This window comes from Pteropus medius, unplaced genomic scaffold, assembly GCF_902729225.1.
Source record: "Pteropus medius unplaced genomic scaffold, Ma_sr-lr_union100, whole genome shotgun sequence".
Taxonomy (NCBI): domain Eukaryota; kingdom Metazoa; phylum Chordata; class Mammalia; order Chiroptera; family Pteropodidae; genus Pteropus; species Pteropus medius.
Genome location: NW_024354500.1, coordinates 19,715,590 through 19,736,311, shown reverse-complemented (window position 1 = coordinate 19,736,311; position 20,722 = coordinate 19,715,590). Strand labels below are relative to the sequence as shown.

General features: G+C 35.7%; 1 protein-coding gene across 5 annotated transcripts in view; it reads left to right on the top strand.

Annotated features, from left to right (window-relative positions):
- RIMS1 (regulating synaptic membrane exocytosis 1) overlaps positions 1-20,722 on the top strand; it is a 412,504-nt gene that overhangs the window by 220,680 nt on the left and 171,102 nt on the right. For all 5 annotated transcript variants that reach the window (XM_039853346.1, XM_039853345.1, XM_039853344.1 and 2 more), the window contains exons 4-5: positions 4,595-4,935; positions 8,059-8,924. In XM_039853346.1, coding sequence (XP_039709280.1) covers positions 4,595-4,935; positions 8,059-8,924 — 1,207 coding nt within the window. The remainder of the gene's footprint in view (positions 1-4,594; positions 4,936-8,058; positions 8,925-20,722) is intronic.

Below are 20,722 nucleotides of genomic sequence, written 5' to 3'. Positions count from 1 at the left end.
GAATATTTTATAGTATTAAATTGTTTTAGAAACATTTAGAATCACATGGAAATATTTATACTGTAATATTAAATAAATAAATAGCAAAGTTACAGTGGAATCTGTTATTTTAAATTTGCATCATAAAATTAAACCAAAATGCTTGTAGTGGGACAGTGGGATAGGAGTGCTTTAATCTAACAGGAAGCATTCCATATTATATTTTATTGATATTTTATTTATATTCCATATTATATTTTCTTTCATAAATCCACTTCATGTATTTTATAAACTTACAAAAACAAATAAACTAAAGCTATGAAATAGCTACAACAATAACAGAAACACATACACAGAAACAAGTACCAAAGAGAACTCTCATTTTCACCTACTCTGTCAATTATTTTCTACTATTTCATCAACTGTTGTCAACAAAGTTGAAATATCACCTTCATAATTTTCTCCCCAGTTTCTGCTGGAGTGAGTGCTTTCACTGAATAAAGTAAGAAAAATAAGTAAAATTATTCAGAAACTGCAGCATCTATAGTGAAGTTGAATATCTCCTGTTTTCTGTTGCATGTTTTTCAAAATGGTAGTGTAACAACTTTTGAATAAAGTGTTATATTAAATAAAAGTCATATTTAAAATTTATATATAAGATATCAAATGAAAATTTAAACACAAGTTACCTTTTATTTTTTTAAAAAAACTTTCATACTTATATTTATTCACGTTGTAATACTAAATACCTCAGATAGGTTCTTATAAGCAAGATGTGTTAATGTAAGAATTCTGTACCTCTTTGACATGAATCACCTTAGTAATATTATTGAAAGTATATCTAAGGCACATTTCTTCTGTTCTGTGTTTCTGATTTTATAAACATTTCATGCGAAGGCAAGTATAAAGTATTTTTTCCACTTGAATAACATTTTTCTGCCAAATTCATGGTTTTATCTATGGAATTCATATATATTTTCATTCTCTTTTGTGTGTGTGTGTGTGTGTGTGTGTGTGTGTGTGTGTGTGTGTGGTAAGTGTTTAATTTTTATTTCTCTGTGTAAAATATTCTTATGGGTTTTAAAGATGATCTACTGTATTTATTAAGTGGCAAAGATGGACTTAAGATGCTGTTAGAGCAAAAGGTCAGAATAAATTTTCAAATATTTTTCACATTTCTGATGTATGGCATGGACTTTCAGAACCCATGTACATCACAATAATCTTTCATTCGTGTTTGTATTTGGTTGCTTAACATCGGTATATTGTTAAGCTATTACACAGAACTACTTTAGTTTAGATTAATTTGGAACACATCCCAGGGTACTTAATCAGGGTATAATCCTGCATAGTGCAGTCTCTAAAAGGTAGGGGGTGTGTGTGTGTGTGTGTGTGTGTGTGTGTGTGTGTGTGTGTGTGTGTGTGTGTGTGTGCGAAATAAATAGAAATGTTGTTTGGTAGAAGTAATTGTCTTATCCTCTTTTAAAAAAAAAAGTTAGTTAAAAGCTCCCCATTCCACTTTTGGATTATCTATATAGTTTCAGGCAAGCATAATAAAACTTAATACTGAATTCAGAAACATACATAACTGTGATACTTCTCAGCAACTGACTATTTGGCTCTTTTCATACATGTCTGTGATGATTTATAAAAATTGTTGAAAAGTATGACAAAATGTCATACTTTTATATTCTCTTATATTTTCTTTACAATTCATATAAGCAATTTCCTTTTTAGTTTTAAACTTTGTGGCAAGAGTAATTTATGTAACTAGTTTTGAGATTGAGAGATGGTATTTTAATAAAAATATTTTGACTATAATATAGTTCATTTTGCTTTCAAATTGGAGGATAGATTGACCACATTTATAATTAATTTTGAAATATAATTCTAAAAATGTTGTGGTACACAAGAAAATAACACATAGGAAAAATTTGGAATTAAAAAATATTTTTCCTAAGTGGTAAAAATAGACAAAACTGTGAAACATAGATGTAAATGAATAAATAATAGTCTGAAAACATTAATTAAAGTAACTTCTTCTGTTTCCCACTAACTGTACACTTGTCAATAAATCTGAAATAATAAATGAATCATTAAATTTAACTATAATTAATAACTATTTTGTTTGTTTTTATCGATCCTGTAGCAATTCCGCACATATTAAAAATGTGGAACTTTCCCAAATCTGACAATTACTTTTCACTGGCCCATTTTTATAACACTGAAAAATGTGAAGTAATCAAAATAAGAATTTTCTAGAAAACATAAAGATGTATGATGAAGAGCCTTCTTTACCCTTCTTTTTATCAGTATTATTATGCTCCTTTTTGCCTCTTTCTGCTAACTCCTTTTTGGAATTTTGTATTAATTGTAAATTTTATCGTGTTTTTCTTTATGGTTTTAAAGAAAATTCATATTTATCCTAAGGATGATTTAATATTTTTGTAGAAAAAGGACTTAATTTAGATGATAATATTTTGCTTATAATTAGTGTAATAAATACAAATTTAATGTCCACTTATTTGATTTAAAACAGTCGATGTTTCACACCAATATCCTTGAACTGCAGCAGGTCCTCAAGTAATGTTATTTCTTTAATGTCTTTTCCTTATAGTGTTGACAAGATGCTGTAGGAACCTAACTCTTGTTTATAGCAGTTAGCCTATGGTAAATTTGTTTTTGTTATGTTATTTTACTTAAAGTTGCAGAACCTATCAACAACATTAAGTGAGTACTTGCTGTACATGGTATGGTTTCAGATCTGCTCATCACCGTCTTGTCACCTCAAGAGGCAATCAGCAAGGAAGCACATCACCTGTTCCCTTCCAGGGTCTGGGCAGAGGAGAATCGGTGTCACTGTGCATGGAAGTCCAGGCCCTGGGGCATAGCCCCCTATAATGTGATCCTTGATACGTCCACATACAGCCAATCAGTACTTCTGAGAAACCTTATTTATGACTTAAAAAGATTGTGATACATTGTGTATAATGTAGTCTTATTTGGAAATTGAAGATACAGTCCACAAATCTTTTATTTTTATATAGGCTTACACAATGCATTCTTCATCTTGTTTAACATCTTAGTAAATGAGAATTCTGCGATATCAATTGTCATATATTGTGTAGATGTTATACCTAACTACTTTTATGAACTTAGTTCATTTTATGATCTAAAGAAATGTAGAGGAGTAAATTAATCTTTAACAATCTTAAATTTTTTTGTAAATATCTCTGAGTCTTAGTTTTCCCTATATTATTAATTCATTTCAGTTTCTTTGCTTGGAAAGCAGTAGTTTTTCACAGTTTATCTGCAATATTTTCTACGTCAAAATATATATTACTTTTCTCCCTCTTTTTCTTATTCTCACTTTAGCTTTTATTTTGTCAAATTTTATGGCTACAGTTATTATAATTTTTCTCCTATCCATCTGAATGCTTTCAGCAGTACATTTTCTTCTTTTTGCCAAATAAACATAACTTCTTCTTTTACTCATATTTTTTTCTCACTCAATGTATCTAGGATTAATTCATTCTTATGTGATATTTTTGAGTAACTGTTAACTGAGTTAATATTGGTGAAAATGAGGACCTAGAGCTTGGTAATCAATTTTTCTTGGAGGAGTTGTTTCTGAAGTACAAAGGAAAACAAAAGTGTATTCAAAGGAAATCAACTAAGGCAGCGAAATGAACTCATACCACGAAGCAGAGGTATTGGTGATACTTGCAGAGAAGGCTCACAGGCTGCAGGCACCTAGCATAGCTCTATATCTGCCAGGTGTCACTGTTAGTACTAATTTCTGTTATCATTGTCCTCATTATTATATTCATTGTAAATGTCACTAAAAGCAGAGCAGATGTGTAGATTTATTTTAAGTGGTCATACATCTTAAAATTTATTAGTGGCTATGTTTCTAAATGACTGTTCTGAAATAGCTCTCTTAGTGGAAACTATATCGGAGTTGTCACATATGAATAAACCCAGCCCCAAATTTATTGATTTCGTAAATATGTGCAAGGAAAATTATGTTTAATAGCATAAAATAAACTCAATGTTAGTTTATTACTAAGAAACTAGAGAAAATATACAGCTTGACCTTTTCTTTTGTACCTATCTTTTATAGTTTGTTTCATGGGAATATATTTTAATATTCACTTTAATAATGGATGATTTTTGAAAAAACAGATATCTTCTAAATCATTTGAGATACTGATATTTATGTATTTAAATATTAATTCTATAGCTCCTTAAAACATTTTTCTAAACAATCAATTACCCTGCTTAGAACATTTTATATTTTAAATGAAAGTTCAGAGTGAGTCATACAAAATGAGATGGATAAATGGTAGAAGGACACTCAGAATCATAGGATTAGAATGCCAAGAAAAACTCTACCCTGGTTACACAGAGGCATTATGATTGCAGATGGGTCCTGGTCCAGACATTCATATACTTGATTGTGGCTTGTGCAAAGATCATTTCCCCAAGAAATTTATGAAGATAAATATGAAGATGACAGCATACATTTTTCCTTAAAAGATATTTCAATGCGATGAAAATAAAATTATTTCTAAATGGCATACGAAATTTATATTGTTCTCTCTTCTTCAAATAGGTTATGTGGGTATGCAATTTATGTCGAAAGCAACAAGAAATCTTAACCAAATCTGGGGCCTGGTTCTTTGGAAGTGGCCCTCAGCAGCCAAGTCAGGATGGAACCTTGAGTGATACAGCTACAGGTGCTGGTTCTGAGGTACCCAGAGAAAAGAAAGCACGGCTCCAAGAGCGATCACGGTCTCAGACACCCCTGAGTACAGCAGCTGCCTCCTCCCAGGACACGACTCCTCCCAGTGCACAACCAGACCGGAGCAAAGGGGCTGAGCCTTCACAGCAAGCCATGGGGCCTGAACAGAAGCAGGCTGCATCCAGGTCTAGAAGTGAACCTCCAAGAGAGAGGTAATAGTTCATTAACCCCATAAGCAAAAGGCAAGATCTTGCATTGAGAGCAAACCCATTTTCAAGAATTTAACTGCTAATAAGAGAAATGTGTGGAAGAGGTCCTTCTCAGGCCCCACATGGAAGACAGTAACAGGCCAGAGGTGCTTTGTTTACCTCTAGAATGTATCATACCTTTGGAGATCTTTGTTGAGCAGCTTTCTTTCATGTTATACACAGAGGTAAACAATTCACCTGGTTGAGCTAGTAACTTCTAACCCTGAATTCAGAAAAGCTATTAGATCATTTATTCACTTATAGAATTAGTCCTTTAATTAAAAGTATGCCCTGAGAGAATATGTCAGAACCTGACCTGCTGGAGGATGCGTGGGTACATCTCTTCAGGAGGTTGGTGGGTTGGGGAATGTGACCATTGCTAAGAGTAGGCTTGGCTGCTTTTGTTTGTGTAACCCTTATTTAGCCCACTGGGTGGGAGAGCAGGCTCCAAGGAAGGCTTTTGCTCCCCTTTTCAAACAAAGCCCATAAATGATTAAGGACTTCAAAGTTAAACATGTCTGGATTCCAGTCCTGGCTCTGCTATATTAGGCAGTAACAACCCACCTTTCAGGGCTGTGGCAGGGATTAAATGAGAACATCTGTTCAGGTTCTGGCATATGGTAGGCATTTGATGAATGTACCTATTCAGCCAGTAGCCATTGTGTATTTACTCTATTGTGCCAAGAACCAGAGGGTACAAAGATGATTGGGACACGATCCCTTTTCTCACAGACCCTAGGGAAGTTACCACACAGTATCCTAGGGAAGACAGACACCTGGGCACTTATTTGTACCAGAATGCTGATTTGATCAAAGCTGGAAAATACATTATTGTACTTTGGGAGCTGCAGGAAAGAGGAGGTGCCTTCTAAATTAAGCTTTGTAGGATATCCAAGAGTTGTAGGGTAGGTAAACAGAGGAAGAGAGGACATTACAGGAAGACAGAATAAATGTACCTAAATTATGTGGAGAGAAGACAGAAAAGACATCCTCAGTGAAGGAAGAATTAGCAATAGCTTTTGGTGACAAACTTGTGGGTTAAGAAGAGATAAAAATATTGAAAGTGCTGTTTGGGATTGGTCAGAAAATAATATCTTTAAATAAGATACAGAATTTGGTGCTGTAAAGTTTCTGAAGAGAAAATATTAATCTTGTTTTTGACATGTAGTTTAAAAAACTTTAAAAATTCAAGAATAAGAATTGAGAAGAGACTATTTGTTTTGACCTTTTAGATGAAATCTGCAAAAGGTTGATAGGGGCAAATGTCCCTTACTGATTATATAAATTACTTGCTAATTATGTAAATACTAAAGAAATCAATGAAGACAAGATAGGTGGTTACTTCAGGGAGGGAAGACTGAAAGAATGGCAGTCTATTTTAAGTTATTGAAGAATTCTTGATCATATTTTGTACACTCATCAGGAGCCACAGGAAGTGAAACAAAGGTAGAGGTGAGAAAAAGGCATAATCAGTGAAGTAAAGAATCGGAGTCTGGAGAGCTCCTTCCATTTGCAAATATTCTATCTTTTCATAAAGCATTTTCACAGATGGTGTCTCCTTTAACTCTTATATGAAGTCTGCAAGGTCAGCATTATTTATCAGCGTTTCAAGAAAAATTGACTCAATATAAAGTAACCAGATCACCTATGGCTTAAGGAGCTACTAAATGTTTGCAGAACAATCATCAGCTTTTATGAAAACTGTATTTGATAATGATTGATACATGTTCATTAGGCCCCTTACAATGTCACTCCTGCAATTCCACCTTCTGATGAAAATCCCTTTCACTTCAAGGGACAAATGTGATGTTAATGCCTCAAGCAGAATTCACCATGCTTCTATTTTGCTTTTTTATGCAACAAATGTGATGTTAAGGCCTCAAGCAGAATTCACCATGCTTCTATTTTGCTTTTTTATGCCATTTGAAACCTTTTACCCTTTCTTTTCACCATCACCAGCCTCTCCTCAAACTGACCCATATCTTAGCAATTACTACTTTGGTAACCCACAGTAGAAATTTTCTCATCATGTATTTTTTCTCAATTTTTGTTCATGGCTTTTGCTTTTGGACTTCCAGTCAAACCATGTTCCCTCTGGAAAGCCCTCTCTATGGACCTCAGGATTCCAAAGAATCTTAGGTTGCCTCCATTTTAAATGCATAGTAGATTGTATAGTGTCATAATGCTACGCTAAGGCATCTACTTTTTGTAACTACTGGTGGAACTTTGCAAAATCAGGTGCACGCCAGTGTACAGAGAGTGGAGGAAAGGAGCAACCGAATGATACATCTATAAAATTCAAAGATTGCCAACCCCCTTAACTTTTATCTTTGCTAGTGCCTTCAACGGGATAAGAGAAAAGTAGAAGACAAAACCGTTTTCTTCTTTTAGACTGTTCTGAAATGAGGGAGAGGGAAAGGAGGGAGTAAAAATGAATAATAATTTCAAATTTTTCAATTTCTAATATTTTTGTCCATAGAAAGTAAAATGAAGGTTAAGTTTCAGCCATTTAGGGAATTCACTAACCAATTCCCTAAAAAAGTGTTTGGGTGCACATGACATTGTTAAAATTAGTTTTGTTCTACTATTGAAGAAGTGCTATTTGATTTGATTTATGAATTCGATATACTTGTATTCATATTTCTTTAAAACTTTGATTGTCCACATGTATTGTCCAAATATATATCAAGTATATATTTAGTTTTGAATTGATGTGCATATTATCTCTTGCTCCTGTATTATTACCTATACTACATTTTTAGTCTTTGATTCACAAGCCAGTGGTTAGGATAAAACTTGTTCATTTATTGAATTTATTGATGCTTTTTACCTAGTCTAGTTAATTCACAGAGAATTTTAAATGTGCAAACTAGTCCTTAAGTCCCTGAACATATTGTAATGGGAAAGAGCTTTATTTAGAAAATTAATCAGATATACAGGTTTAATGTCGTTCCGTCATGTTGCTTTTTAATTAGACATCGAATTATAACTAATTATTTGAAAGGATTTAAATCTGGAATAGGGAGAGCTGGTCTTCACTTTAAGCTTTACACACTGCTCTCCTTGACGTTCCTCTGTATATCACAGGAAGAAGACTCCAGGGCTCTCAGAGCAGAATGGCAAAGGCGCTCCGAAGAGCGAGCGGAAACGCGTGCCAAAGTCCTCAGTGCAGCCCGGAGAGGGGGCCATGGAAGAACGAGAGCGGAAAGAAAGGCGGGAAAGCCGAAGGCTGGAGAAAGGGCGGTCCCAGGACTATCCCGACGTGCCGGAAAAACGAGAGGACGGCAAAGCCGCGGACGACGAGAAGCAAAGGAAAGAGGAGGAGTACCAGACCAGGTACCGCAGCGACCCGAACCTGGCGCGGTACCCGGTGAAACCGCCGCTGGAGGAGCAGCAGATGCGCATGCACGCCCGAGTGTCCCGCGCGAGGCACGAGCGGCGCCACAGCGACGTGGCGCTCCCGCGCACCGAGGCGGGCGCCGCGCCGCCCGAGAGCAAGGCGGGCAAACGCGCGCCGGCCGCCGCCAGGGCCTCGCCGCCCGACTCGCCGCGAGCCTACTCGGCCGAGAGGACTGCGGAAGCCAGGGCGCCCGGCGCCAAGCCGCTAACGAACCACAGCCCGCCGGCGCCCAGGCATGGGCCGGCCCCCGCGGAAGCCCCGGAGCCCAAAGCCCAGGAGCCCCTCAGGAAGCAGAGCCGCCTGGACCCCAGCTCGGCCGTTCTCCTCCGGAAGGCCAAGCGCGAGAAGGTGGAGACCATGCTGCGGAACGACTCGCTGAGCTCTGATCAGTCCGAGTCGGTGCGGCCATCCCCGCCCAAGCCGCACCGGTCCAAGAGGGGAGGCAAGAAGAGGCAGATGTCAGTGAGCAGCTCGGAGGAGGAGGGCGTGTCGACGCCGGAGTACACCAGCTGTGAGGACGTGGAGCTCGAGAGCGAGAGCGTCAGCGAGAAAGGTACGGGGCGGCGCCGGCCGCGCGCTCGGGTGCCTGCGGGGCTCCTAGAGGCGCCTGCGCTGAAACCCGAGATGCGCGTGCGGGGCTCGGAGGTGCGTGTGTGCTGAGCCGGTGGTGTGCGTGTGCCAGGTTTAGAAGTGCGGCATGTAATGTACACGAGGTCTGTAGTCATCACTGCGGTATTGGTGTATTATAACGTTGCTAAGTGTAGGTCCTAAAAGTTCTCACCAGGAAAAAACTTTTTATTTTTTGTAACTAGACAGAGATGGATATTTACTTATTGTAGTAATCACTTCTCAATGTATAGGTATGTATTGTAGTAATCACTCCTCAATATGGGTGTGTCAAGCCATTATACGGTTTTAACTTAAACTTATACAGAGCAGTATGTCAATTACATCCCAATAAAAGTGGAGGAAAAATATTCGGCCTGGCTGCCAGTAGGTTTTAGCTTTTGTCGTTATTGCTGTCGGTTGTTTGGTTGGTTGGTTGATTGGTTGGTTGATTGTTTTTGGTGGGATTTAAAACAACCACAAGCTCCAATTTGGGGTTATAAAAGTTTTTAATGATTTTGGTTTCTGACATTCTGGGAAATTCAGTAACGTCTTGTGTTTTTAGTTATTATTTTGGGGTGGATTTGTCTGGGGAAAAAAATAGCTTCTCTTCTAGAAAACCAAAACTATGCCTGATAAAGGCTAATGTACTTCTTTTTAAACTTCAGAGGTGTGATACTCCAGTCACAGAGTTAGCTTTTTACAAGTTTCAGATGAATAATCCAATTTGTAAAGACATTGCATCACAAAGATTATATCATGCAGATGTTATATATTGTGTTTTGGATAGTAACTTTGGAAAGTGAAGTTCATTTTACCTGTTACTTTCTAAAAGATTGTGTGATAGGCTGCCTTCTCCCCGCCCTCCAAATCTTCGCTCTACAACACCATAGCTTCACATAGCTATTTAAATTTAAATTAATTAAAATTAAATAAACTTAAAAATTCAGTCCCCCAGTTGCGCTAGCCACATTGCAAGTGCTCAAGAGCAATCATCACAAAAAGTTCCTTTAGATAATGCTGGTTTAGAAAATACTTGTTTGATATTAAAATTATGTTTGTTTTGAAGATTCACTCGGATTTAAACTGACCACGGTCCTAAATTAAATGGCGGAGGGCATCATCCTCGTTGCAGTGTTGGGGTCCTTATATGTTTCTTAATTTATATTCTGGGATGACTATTTTCATAGTTTTTTGCTTACTGAATAATTTCTAAAGTATATACTAAATATTATAAATTTTATAAAAATGTTTTCTTGCCTTTTCTATCTCCAAACTGCACTCAGGTGTACTCTCTTTCTCTCTCCTTTTTCCACGCCCCCCATCTCCCTCTCTGTCTCTGTCTCTCTCGGTCTCTCTTTCTCTTTATATACACATACATATAATTATGTGCGTATATACATAATATACATATTATGTGTATAATACATGTGTATATATATATACATATATATACATATATATGTGTGTGTGTATATATATACACACACACACACACACACACATATATAATAGAAGTTAAGTAACTTTTGCAGGGTCACAGAGTGCTGGAGATTATTATGGCTGGTTCCCGAGATAGGTAATGGTGGGATTTAGTAATAAAGGCATTAATAGATATTACAGATGGTGGAGTTTCTAATTTAGTTTGAAATAAGAAAATGTCTATACCACATTGATAAAATGTAATCCTTCTGATGACTTATGTTTGACTTGTAAGTCACTTTGCCTATGTTTATGCATATTGTTTATGGGCTTTTTAAAAGTCAGGTGGTGAGTAGATTCTCGCTGCCTTTTGTGCCCTAATAGTCTAATAAACACATAATTTTCCCCTCTGAAGTAATAAAATGTCAAGTAATGAATGTGCTCAACTGGTGTGCGGATAACTCTTGACAGATATGTGTGTATGTGTATGTATGCAGATATACATATATAAATATAGACATATAATTTTTTATTATTCTTTAAATGAAGGACTCTTTACCAGCTCTTACCGAGTATGTGTTAGAAATCACAATAAGCATGGAATCAGACAGAATTGAATCTCAGAGTTATTTACAATAACAACAGATTGTGAAAGGAAACATGACTAGTGGCATAGGTAATTGGAGTGATGGAGCCAGTTTAAAGTGAACTTATTGCCTCTGCATATTGTCTTCTCTCTCTGGGAATTATCATTCTGGGGACTTTGGTGACCACTCAGGATATACATAGCTCTGAATTTGGGGTTAAATCTCTTCATTTGGGAATACAGGGGCAACACACATGCCACTATCTAATACAAACACCCTGTTGTCTCTTATAATTAATCTCCTCAATAAATGTCTTGAATTTACCCCAAAATGGTTGGTCAGTTCTGATATTTTAACAAATTTCGACTCAACATTTACAGAATGAAACACTGAAGAACATACTTTTTATTAATCAGTAATGTCTGTTAATGACTGTTACTGTCATTGCCTAATAAGGGTTAGCTTGGGAACCAGCCATGATAATCTGTAGCACTCTTGACCCTTCATAAATCTCACTTTTCTTATTGCACAATGGAAATCAGACTGTCTATACTTCATAAGGTTGCAAGTGGTTTGAATGAGATGATGCATATAAAATAGGACGCTACAGCATTCTTCCTCTATTGATTTTGTCTGTGGTTCCTATACCACAGATATCTCATATCACAATGAGTGTGAGATAATCACTCATATATACAAAATTAAAAGAAAAGATTTAAAATGTTTATATTTTATGGCTCCAATGGAGTGAGAAGGGGAAGAGACTTCTTAGGAGAGAGTGGATGCCATGTTGTGAGTTTCAGAGTCAGGAAAAGTATTTCCATGAGAGGCAAGTTAAAATTGCATTTTTACTATATACTCCATGCATTCACTTATCCAATATATCAGCTACACACATAAATTAAACATTTAACACAATGCCTGGCTCTCTTAGTCTGTTTAGGCTGTTATAACAAAATGCCACAATCTGGGTAATTTATGAACAACAGAAATATAATTCTCATCATTCTGCAGGCTAGGAAGTTCAAGACCAGGGTTTCCGGCATAGTCAAGTTCCATTGAAGGCCCTCTTCCTGGTTCATGGCTGGCACCTTCTCTCTGTTTCCGCACATGGTGGAAGGGACTAGGGAGCTCTTTGGGGTCTCTTTTTTAAGAGTACTAATCTCATGTATGAAGGCTTCACTCTCAAAACCTAAGCACCTCTCAAAGGCTCCACCTCCTAATACCATCATCTTTGGGGGTTAGGATTTCAATTTATAAATTTCGGGGGGCATCACAAACATTCAGATTATAGCACTGACATAGGGTAACTACTTAATATATGTATACTATTTTTGTAATTGATATTCGTATGCTGAGTTTGTATATTGATTAGCAAATATGTATTTAGCACTTCCAGTGGATAAACTGAGGTTTAAAAAAAGATTAGTGTGTTTCATGCTGTCATGGAGCTTGCATTCTGTTGAGAGAATTAAGCAATAAAGAATGATTACACAATGAAATACAGTTTAATAAATGCTTCAAAGAGACATGTCTTCAAGATACGTTGACATAATTTTGCTATGTATCTAACCATTTAACAAAAAGAATAACCTGATCGAATGACATCTGGAAGACAGCCCAGCATTTATATTCAATATAATCTTTGACATATAGAGTAATTCCACTCACGCATATAACACCCACACAGGGATTAACAATGAGCTCTATCTAGTGGGCTTATCTAAAAATTGAGGTCAACTACCATATGTTTTAAACATGAATGCTGTTACATTGCTTTTGCCAATTGGGAAAAGTTGGGCATCTATTGTCTCTTAACTTATAAATATTAACTAATGTGAATCTTTCTATACAGAAGAAAAACAATGAACTAAATCTTGCTTACAAGATAACAATTGAATTTTAAATGAAATGTATAATATAATTCATTGGGAGAAAGTCTAGTGAAAATTTGTGCCTCCAAGGAATTGAATAAAGAGGGCTGAGAATAAAAAAAGAGACAAGATGGGGCCAGCATAGTGGAGAGAAAGAAATGGTGCCAGCTGTAAGAAGAAACATAGAAGCATTGCTGTTTGATCAGGGGAGTAAGCCACTTAGAATTGCAAGGAACTCAAAAGTACAAATTCTCAAACAGAACTTCTGGAAGAAGAGTCTGGCATTGGATAACAGGATATCCTTCTTTTTAATCCTCTCGCTCTTGCTGACTTTGCATAAACCAAGAAAATACAACACAAGTTGAGTATGCCTTTGAACTTTTAAAGCACGCCATGAGTGGCTTTTGAGGTCACCCTGTACAGCAAGAGCTAACTGGTCTGTTACTGCTAGGCAGTGCTTAGCAGTCCTTTTAGGAGCATGTGGTATCTGGATTGGTTATAAGAAATGATATCTGCAGGAATATCAAGCAGTGAGTGGTTGAGAAGAGATACTGAGGACCCTTAATAACAGATGTGAATTCTCTTCCTAAAGACAAAGACTGTTTCAGGGGACCAAGGTGTAGGTTGTGGGCAGTGTTAACTATTGACTATTAAGTTTGGGTACCTGACAACTTAAACATTAGAGAACCAGGAACAAGAGTTGGAAACCTTTGCAACGATCGGGTTGCAAAGGTAATTTGTTCATGTAATGCTTTATATATTCTTTAGTCATTAAACTAAAAGTATTGGGAGTATCCATTTTGGGCTCCAGCAGTACAGTGCATACTCTTCCTTCACATTGAACTTTTAATTTTGACCAGAAGTTGTTAATTTACTTCTGTTTCTTGAAAGCAAAGAATGCATTTTATATCCTTTTGATAGTCCTAGTGGTTTTTTCTGTAACATTTAGAAGGTTTAAGATTTAACAATTTGGCCGCCATTTATTTATTCCTATATTAATCTGTATGTGAGGTTCCATAAATATTGTATGATATACATATTTAACAAAATATCTGTAAGAACCTTTTATGTTCCAGGTACATTTTACTAAGTCCTAGAGGTACAGTGATTAAGTAAATAAATACACACATATACACATATAGCTATAGATAGGTATACAGATAGCCATAGTTCCTGCCCTGATGACATTTTTTATTGGTGATGGAGGAGAAGTTCACCTGCTCTGAGGCACCTTACAGTGACTTCAAGCTCAGACATCAATTTCAGTGGAACAAGAAGTGAGGAGAGCTTCAGTTTGACAGATTAGTTCAGTGTTTGTTGATAGAACCAACAGCCACATACTCTTTTTCATTCTTTTTACCACTGCCTCTTTCTCTTTAGTCCCTTACACACGGCAAAAGCAGCCCAATATTTAATTCCCAGATAAAAATCATAAAGAAATCCAGTGAACTCCCCGAGCAAAACTCAGAGATCCTGAAGTCAGTGCTCCCTGTTCTGGGACCTCCAACCCTTAGGAACTTAACCCTGTGCTCCACACCATATTCATCCTAAAGCGAAGGCTGCCAGCTCACAAGCTCTATTCATTCATAGATGTTCGTGACAGTGTTAGTGTCCACCAGAGCGGTGAGGCTAAAAGGACCAACATGGAGATTCTCACCAGCTACACACAAATCCAGCCAGTACTCAGTCTTTAAAATAAATGAACAAGAAAGGACACAAAATATGAAGGATGCCAGCAGAATGAATTTTAAAAGATCTACATAAACAAGGAGACACATTGACACTGTAAATAAGAGATAATTCAAGAGTAGAATGTGTTTAAAGAACAAACAGAACATAATGCTAACCCTTAGTTAAGTTTGTTACATCCTTATTTCCTAACCCCAACCCCAGGGCACCTCTCCTACCCTAAAACACTGATACTCTTTGTAAAATATTTTCTGAATTATTAAGGTTATTAACCAAGCTTGAAGGGAAAGATCTGGGTACCAAAACCTATAGCTCCAAAGTGCTTGGTTGGAGATATTTGGACAAAATACAAGACTGTATGAGTAGACTCAAAATCACAAACTTGCCTGCAGATACGAGTTAATTATCCTAACCAGGAATTAAAATAACCTGATCTGAGACATAAAAATAAAAACTAATATAAAGCCTATAAACTGCTCTGGGTACAGAAAGAGGCAATCATGAAACTGACCTAAGAAAGCTCTACAATCCCGGGAATGTTCAAAGTCTGGAGATCAAAATTGTGAAATATGGAAGTTCAACACCATTAAAGAAGCCAGGAAAAAAAAGAAAAATCTGTAATCCTTTGGAATTAAAAAAATAAACCAAGTCATATACAAAACAGTAAGAGTTAAACTGCTTTTACACTTCTTATTAGCAATGGATGCTAGACTATCACTGATCAGTGCCTTCAAAGTTCAGAGCAAAACTATTTTGAAACTATACTTCTATGCACATGGAAACCATCAATCAACTCCAAGTTCTCAGAAAATCTACTTTGCAGTTTCCTTCTGAGAAAATTCTTTAAAGATGTATATACTCAAGGAAACTGAGAATAATTAGAAAGTGGAACAAATGAGAAAGAAGAAATAGTAGAGCTAATCTGGGAATTCAATACGAAGAAATCCCTGAATGACATCGTGTGCAGAAAACAATCTGTCCAGATTAAAACTGAAAGTCATTTCCAGGAGGCTCCAAAAAAGAATATTTTTATATTAACAAGAATGCTGTGGATTCCAGGAAATCTATAATGACTGAGTTACATGACATCATCAACCTGGTAAAGAAAGGTTGTGTCCTTTTCACCAATAAAGAACAACTAAACACTGAGGAAGGAAAAAAAACCTTAAGGAAAATCATGGTTCACATATAAGACAAAGAAAAATATGACATTATTATTTGATACCAGCCCTGTTGACTATTAACCGAGGTAAATTTTCTTATGAGCAAACAGGAAACCTGACAGTTCATCTCTAGAAACAGAAATTTAACTTTTTCACATTATTATTTTTTACTTTGTTCTGGAGTGTTTACATGTAATAAAATAGTAATGACTTACTGGTTTCAATTTTTAGAAAAAAAGCCTTTCATGTTGAATACTTATATTTGTTTACACAATTGAATATAACTATTTTGTCCATGTCAAAATAAATGGAAACTGACTGATATGAGAGATGAAAAGATTGGGTGAGGTAGAGCTGCTCAGCACACGAATATTCTCATCTAAAATGTTCAATAGATAAAATATCCTGTTCAAATCTTAGGGCAATTAACAGAGGATTAAGTGTATTTAAATGTAGAAATGTAAAAGAAGTAAAACTTTTGGCTTTTGAAAACAAAGGAAGTAAATAAAGTGAGCTAAAATTTCTTCTTTAATTAGTTTTAACTGGAGATAATATCTTAAAATTAAAAACCAATGGTTAACATCCCAAATAAACCAGTCGATGTATAGAGGTAAATTATTTAAAAATTAGAATACTCTCCATTAGAAGAACTAAAAAAATAAATATTTAAAAATAAGTTTGGGAAATGCAATTGATAGTATGAGCAGAAGGGACATGAGGGAAAATGAATTATTATAACTACATCTCAAGCCCATATTTATTTTAGTTTTCATCATGTGCGTGCATTAATTTATCTTTTAAAATATGAAAACACAAAAAATGCTATTTAACATTCCCTTTATTAAATTAAGTAACCAGTTTTGATGTCATTCATAAGTGGCATCTTAGCCACCAGAACCTCAAAACAGCAATGGATCCATATGAAAATGTAACAGCATTGGCTTCTCTTTTACCTTTTATACATTAATTATTCTTTCATTGAATTCCTACTATATGACAGGCACTTACCAGGCTTTGAGAAAATATAGATTAGAGCATAGTCTCTGCCCTTAGCAGCTCTTTCAGAAGAGTGTACCTAATTTCTTTTGTTCTTTTGCCGTGTACTGCCTTGGCCCATTTCACACAGAGGGTGATGAGCAAAGTTTAGTAGACCTCTACCCCCACTTTTTAACCTTTAACCAAGTTTCTTCTTTAATTTGCCCTCTTAATCTATGAAGAGGAAAGAGATTGCTGGACCAGCATTTGGTAGGTTGACCTTTAGCACAATTCCCAACAGTTCTGTCTGGCCGGATTTTCATTGATATTACAAGGACAGAGATGAGAATAGACATAAAAAAAAAAAAAGAGAGAGACTGTTTTATATTGCTGAGGGAAAGATTAAGTTTAATTCGTTCAAACTACAGAAAGAGGCATAATTTAGGGTGTTAGATGTTTCAGTTTAAATGCCTTAGAGGTGGTCTGAGAACTAACTTCTTACAGTAGATATGCAATAGACATTAGCTGTTCTGTACAATTTAAAATTTAGGAAGGGATTGAGAGGACATAAACAACTGTGTGTGTGTGTGTTTGTGTGTATGTGTGTGTGTGTGTGTGGTCTGAGCTACCATGCTAATTTCTAATTTCTAAGAATATGCATTAAGAAAATTTTGGAAATCATCATGGTGAGAAGATGACTTTGTTCAGAGTTACAATTTCTGCCTAATTTATAAATGACTAAAAAAATCTCTTTGATTCTAAAACAGGAGTTATGACTAAAAAGAAGTTCTATAAAAAGAAAAGAAATTAAGTCTGTAAATCTAACATGATTATGCCCAATAATATTTCTCCCAAATTAATCCATAGCTAGAAATATTAGTCATTTAGTTACATCTGAAAGAGATTTCTATTTTTGAATCAGGAGAAACTAAATTAAAATCTGGACTGCATTTTCAAAAATAATCATGCGATTTTACATGTAATATATGCTTCCAATTTTAATATATAATGTTTTAGAAGATGTATAACTGAAGGTCATTTTAAGAGGAAACAGGTATGCTTCAAAGCACATTTAGAAAAATATTTGATATTGAAGAGTTCAGTACTACCTATTTTATCTTAGTAAGTTGTTCTTCAGTATCTTTTTAAAATGCAAAATCATACTGCAGTGTTTTTGACCCATTTTATCCTGTGAATGAAAAGATTGTCCTTACTTTTGGTTCAATTTAACAGAATAACAGAATCTTCCACCTCAGAGAGACTTCGTAAGCAAACAAAAATCTGTCCTTTCACACACTATTGAACAGAGAAGAAACATTGTGAGTGTTAAGGTCTGCCTGATTCCCTGCCCCTGGAGCCATTTTCTCCTTGCAGCTGGAAGAACTTGGGTCTCATCCTGTCCTCTGCTCTAGCCAGACCCTCTGAGGAATAGTGTTTGCTCAGTCCTGCTACTTGCTGGTCTGCCGTCTAGGCCCAGTCCTAGCAATCTGGCTTCTAATATATTCTGCGAACAGGCCTCAGATTTGTGCCTTATTTTGGTTATTAGGTCTATGTCCCTGGATCCTTGTGATTGAGTCCAGTTCTGTCACCCAAGTCCCTTTAGAACTAAAACTTTACTTTGCCCTCGCCAATCCCCATCCAGGAGTTAGAAGCTGGATTCCTACATACTGACGTCCCTGATGCCAACTGCCATACTGGAAATCTAGATATTACCTCCCGTATCATTCTTCTTCATACATTATGGGGCATCTCTGATTTGCTTGACTATTCTAGATTTAATAGTTATTGCCTGTAACCGTCTTCTTTGAGTGTCTTGTTCTACCTACTGAGCTGAACTTCTATACTTGGGTCTTTTTAAAAGCACCTGTTCCCTACTGAAGGACAGATCTAATTCTAATTCTAGTAAATTTTTCTGAGCCTGGTGTGTGTGAAATGACATAATAGTTGCATTAGTTTTCATAGGGATGCCATAACAAGGTACTACAAACTGAATCACCTAAACAACAAATTTACTTTTTCAAAATTCTGGAGGCTAGAACTCAACATCAAGATGATGGCAGGCTTGCATCCCTCTGAAGGCTATGAAGGAAGGATATGTTTCCGGCCTCTCTTCTTGGCTCGTAGATGTCTGTCTTCTCCCTCAGTCTTCACATTGCCTTTCCTCTGTGCGTGTTGAAATTTCTTCTTCTTATAAGGATACAAGACATATGGTATCCTCCATACTGTTTTCCATAGTGGCTCTACCAATTTGCAGTTCCACCAGCAGTGTGTGAGGGTTCCTTTTTCTCCGCATCCTCTCCAACATTTGTTATTCTTTAAATGCTCTCGCATCTCTAGCTGTGATTTAAAACTAAGGCCAAATTTCACTTCCTCTTCTGTCGTTTTCTTGAACTATTTAATTTTATTTTTAATGTTTGCATGTTTATGTCTTTTCCTGAAGGAAATTAATTGTAAGTTTAAGTAGAGATATGTTTCTGCATTTATATCCAATTTTATACTTAATAAAGTGATAGTTTATAGTTACATACATAGAAATATAGTTGTTGGATTAAGTTGTACACTGTTGGATTTTCCTCTATTTTTTTAAATTTGTGGAACAAATTATAAAAAAAAAAGAAACTAATAAATTATATATTTGAATATGTAGAAAAGATATATCCAAAAGTATAGTTGAGGGTAACTGGGTTTGGAAAAGGGTAATTTTTCCAGTCTTCTAATTCTTGGTACATCCCTTTAGTTTATTGATTTAATAAATCAAGCATTTGGGAAAAGTACTTAAATCAATAGGTACCTCTTCATAGATGACAAGAAATAATTTACTTTGTTTTTTGTGTGATTGCAGCTTACTACTATGTTCTCAAAAATCTCTTTTCTTTTAGTTATTTTTAGTAATTTGGACATTAATTCTTTGAACTATAAAAAAGAACTACAATATTACTACTACTAGACAATGACAGTATACATTTTTATGAAAGAGAAAAAATTCATTTGTCCACAGAAGAAATACTAGTGTGGATTACAAACAACATCAGTAACATCAATAGTGAGAAACAAAAATAATTTAGGGAGAACTGAATGATGAGGAAGGAAAGAGCTGAAAATTTAGTTGGTGTAATCCCCTCAAAACTCTAAGTGCTTCGGAGAGAAGAGTTTCTTTGGGAAACCATAAATCTGGTTAAAGATTAAGAACCTTTGGGAAACTATAAGGTAAATTAAGCATCATCATAAAGACCTTGTATTATTCATTAATTAGGAGAGTTGGAATAGTGATTAAAATTGCTCAGACTCTAAAATTTAGATGTTTGGAATTGAAACCATGTAAGAAATTGTTTGTAGACCAATTGATGAATAATTTTTACAATTTATTAACAGAATCCTTACATCTAATATACCTATTTGTGTTTAGTTTATGAAACACGATTGCATCTCAAAGAGTGTCTTGGTAGAATAAACACTATGATGGGTATAGGTAAACATTTTTTATTATAACAGTGTTTGTAATATAAAAATTGGAATCTAGCTTAATTTTTTTGTTACAAGGCACTAGTTAAAGGAATATCGTGTACCCATAAAATTTCTGTTCTGTATTCTTCTATTTATTGCTTAAAAATATGTTTGTGATAGTTAAGAGTTGAGAGAGATCTCCAAGTGCCAGAAATGAAATCCCTAAATATAGGGAAAAACAAATCCCTAAATATAGGAAGTGATATTTCAGCAACACCTCAGGTTGAATCAAGACGTGTCTAGGGCTTGGGTTATGAAATAACATAGGGACATGAGAGGCAGTTTTGCCCTTGTAAGAGGAAGGTAATTGGAACTGATGTCTGTGCATAAGTCCATGACACTCAGAGTACTTCCCCCACCATGAAAGGAGGATTCCTATTAAACTTCGTTCAGCTCGGATAAATGGAAACCTTGTTTCTGTCTCAACCCTGAGTAAAAAAAGATGATAAATCTCATCTAAGAAATTGAATCTCTTTCTTTTCCTTAGGTAGATTTTGTAAGCTGACTTTCTATTGCCTACCTCATGATTTA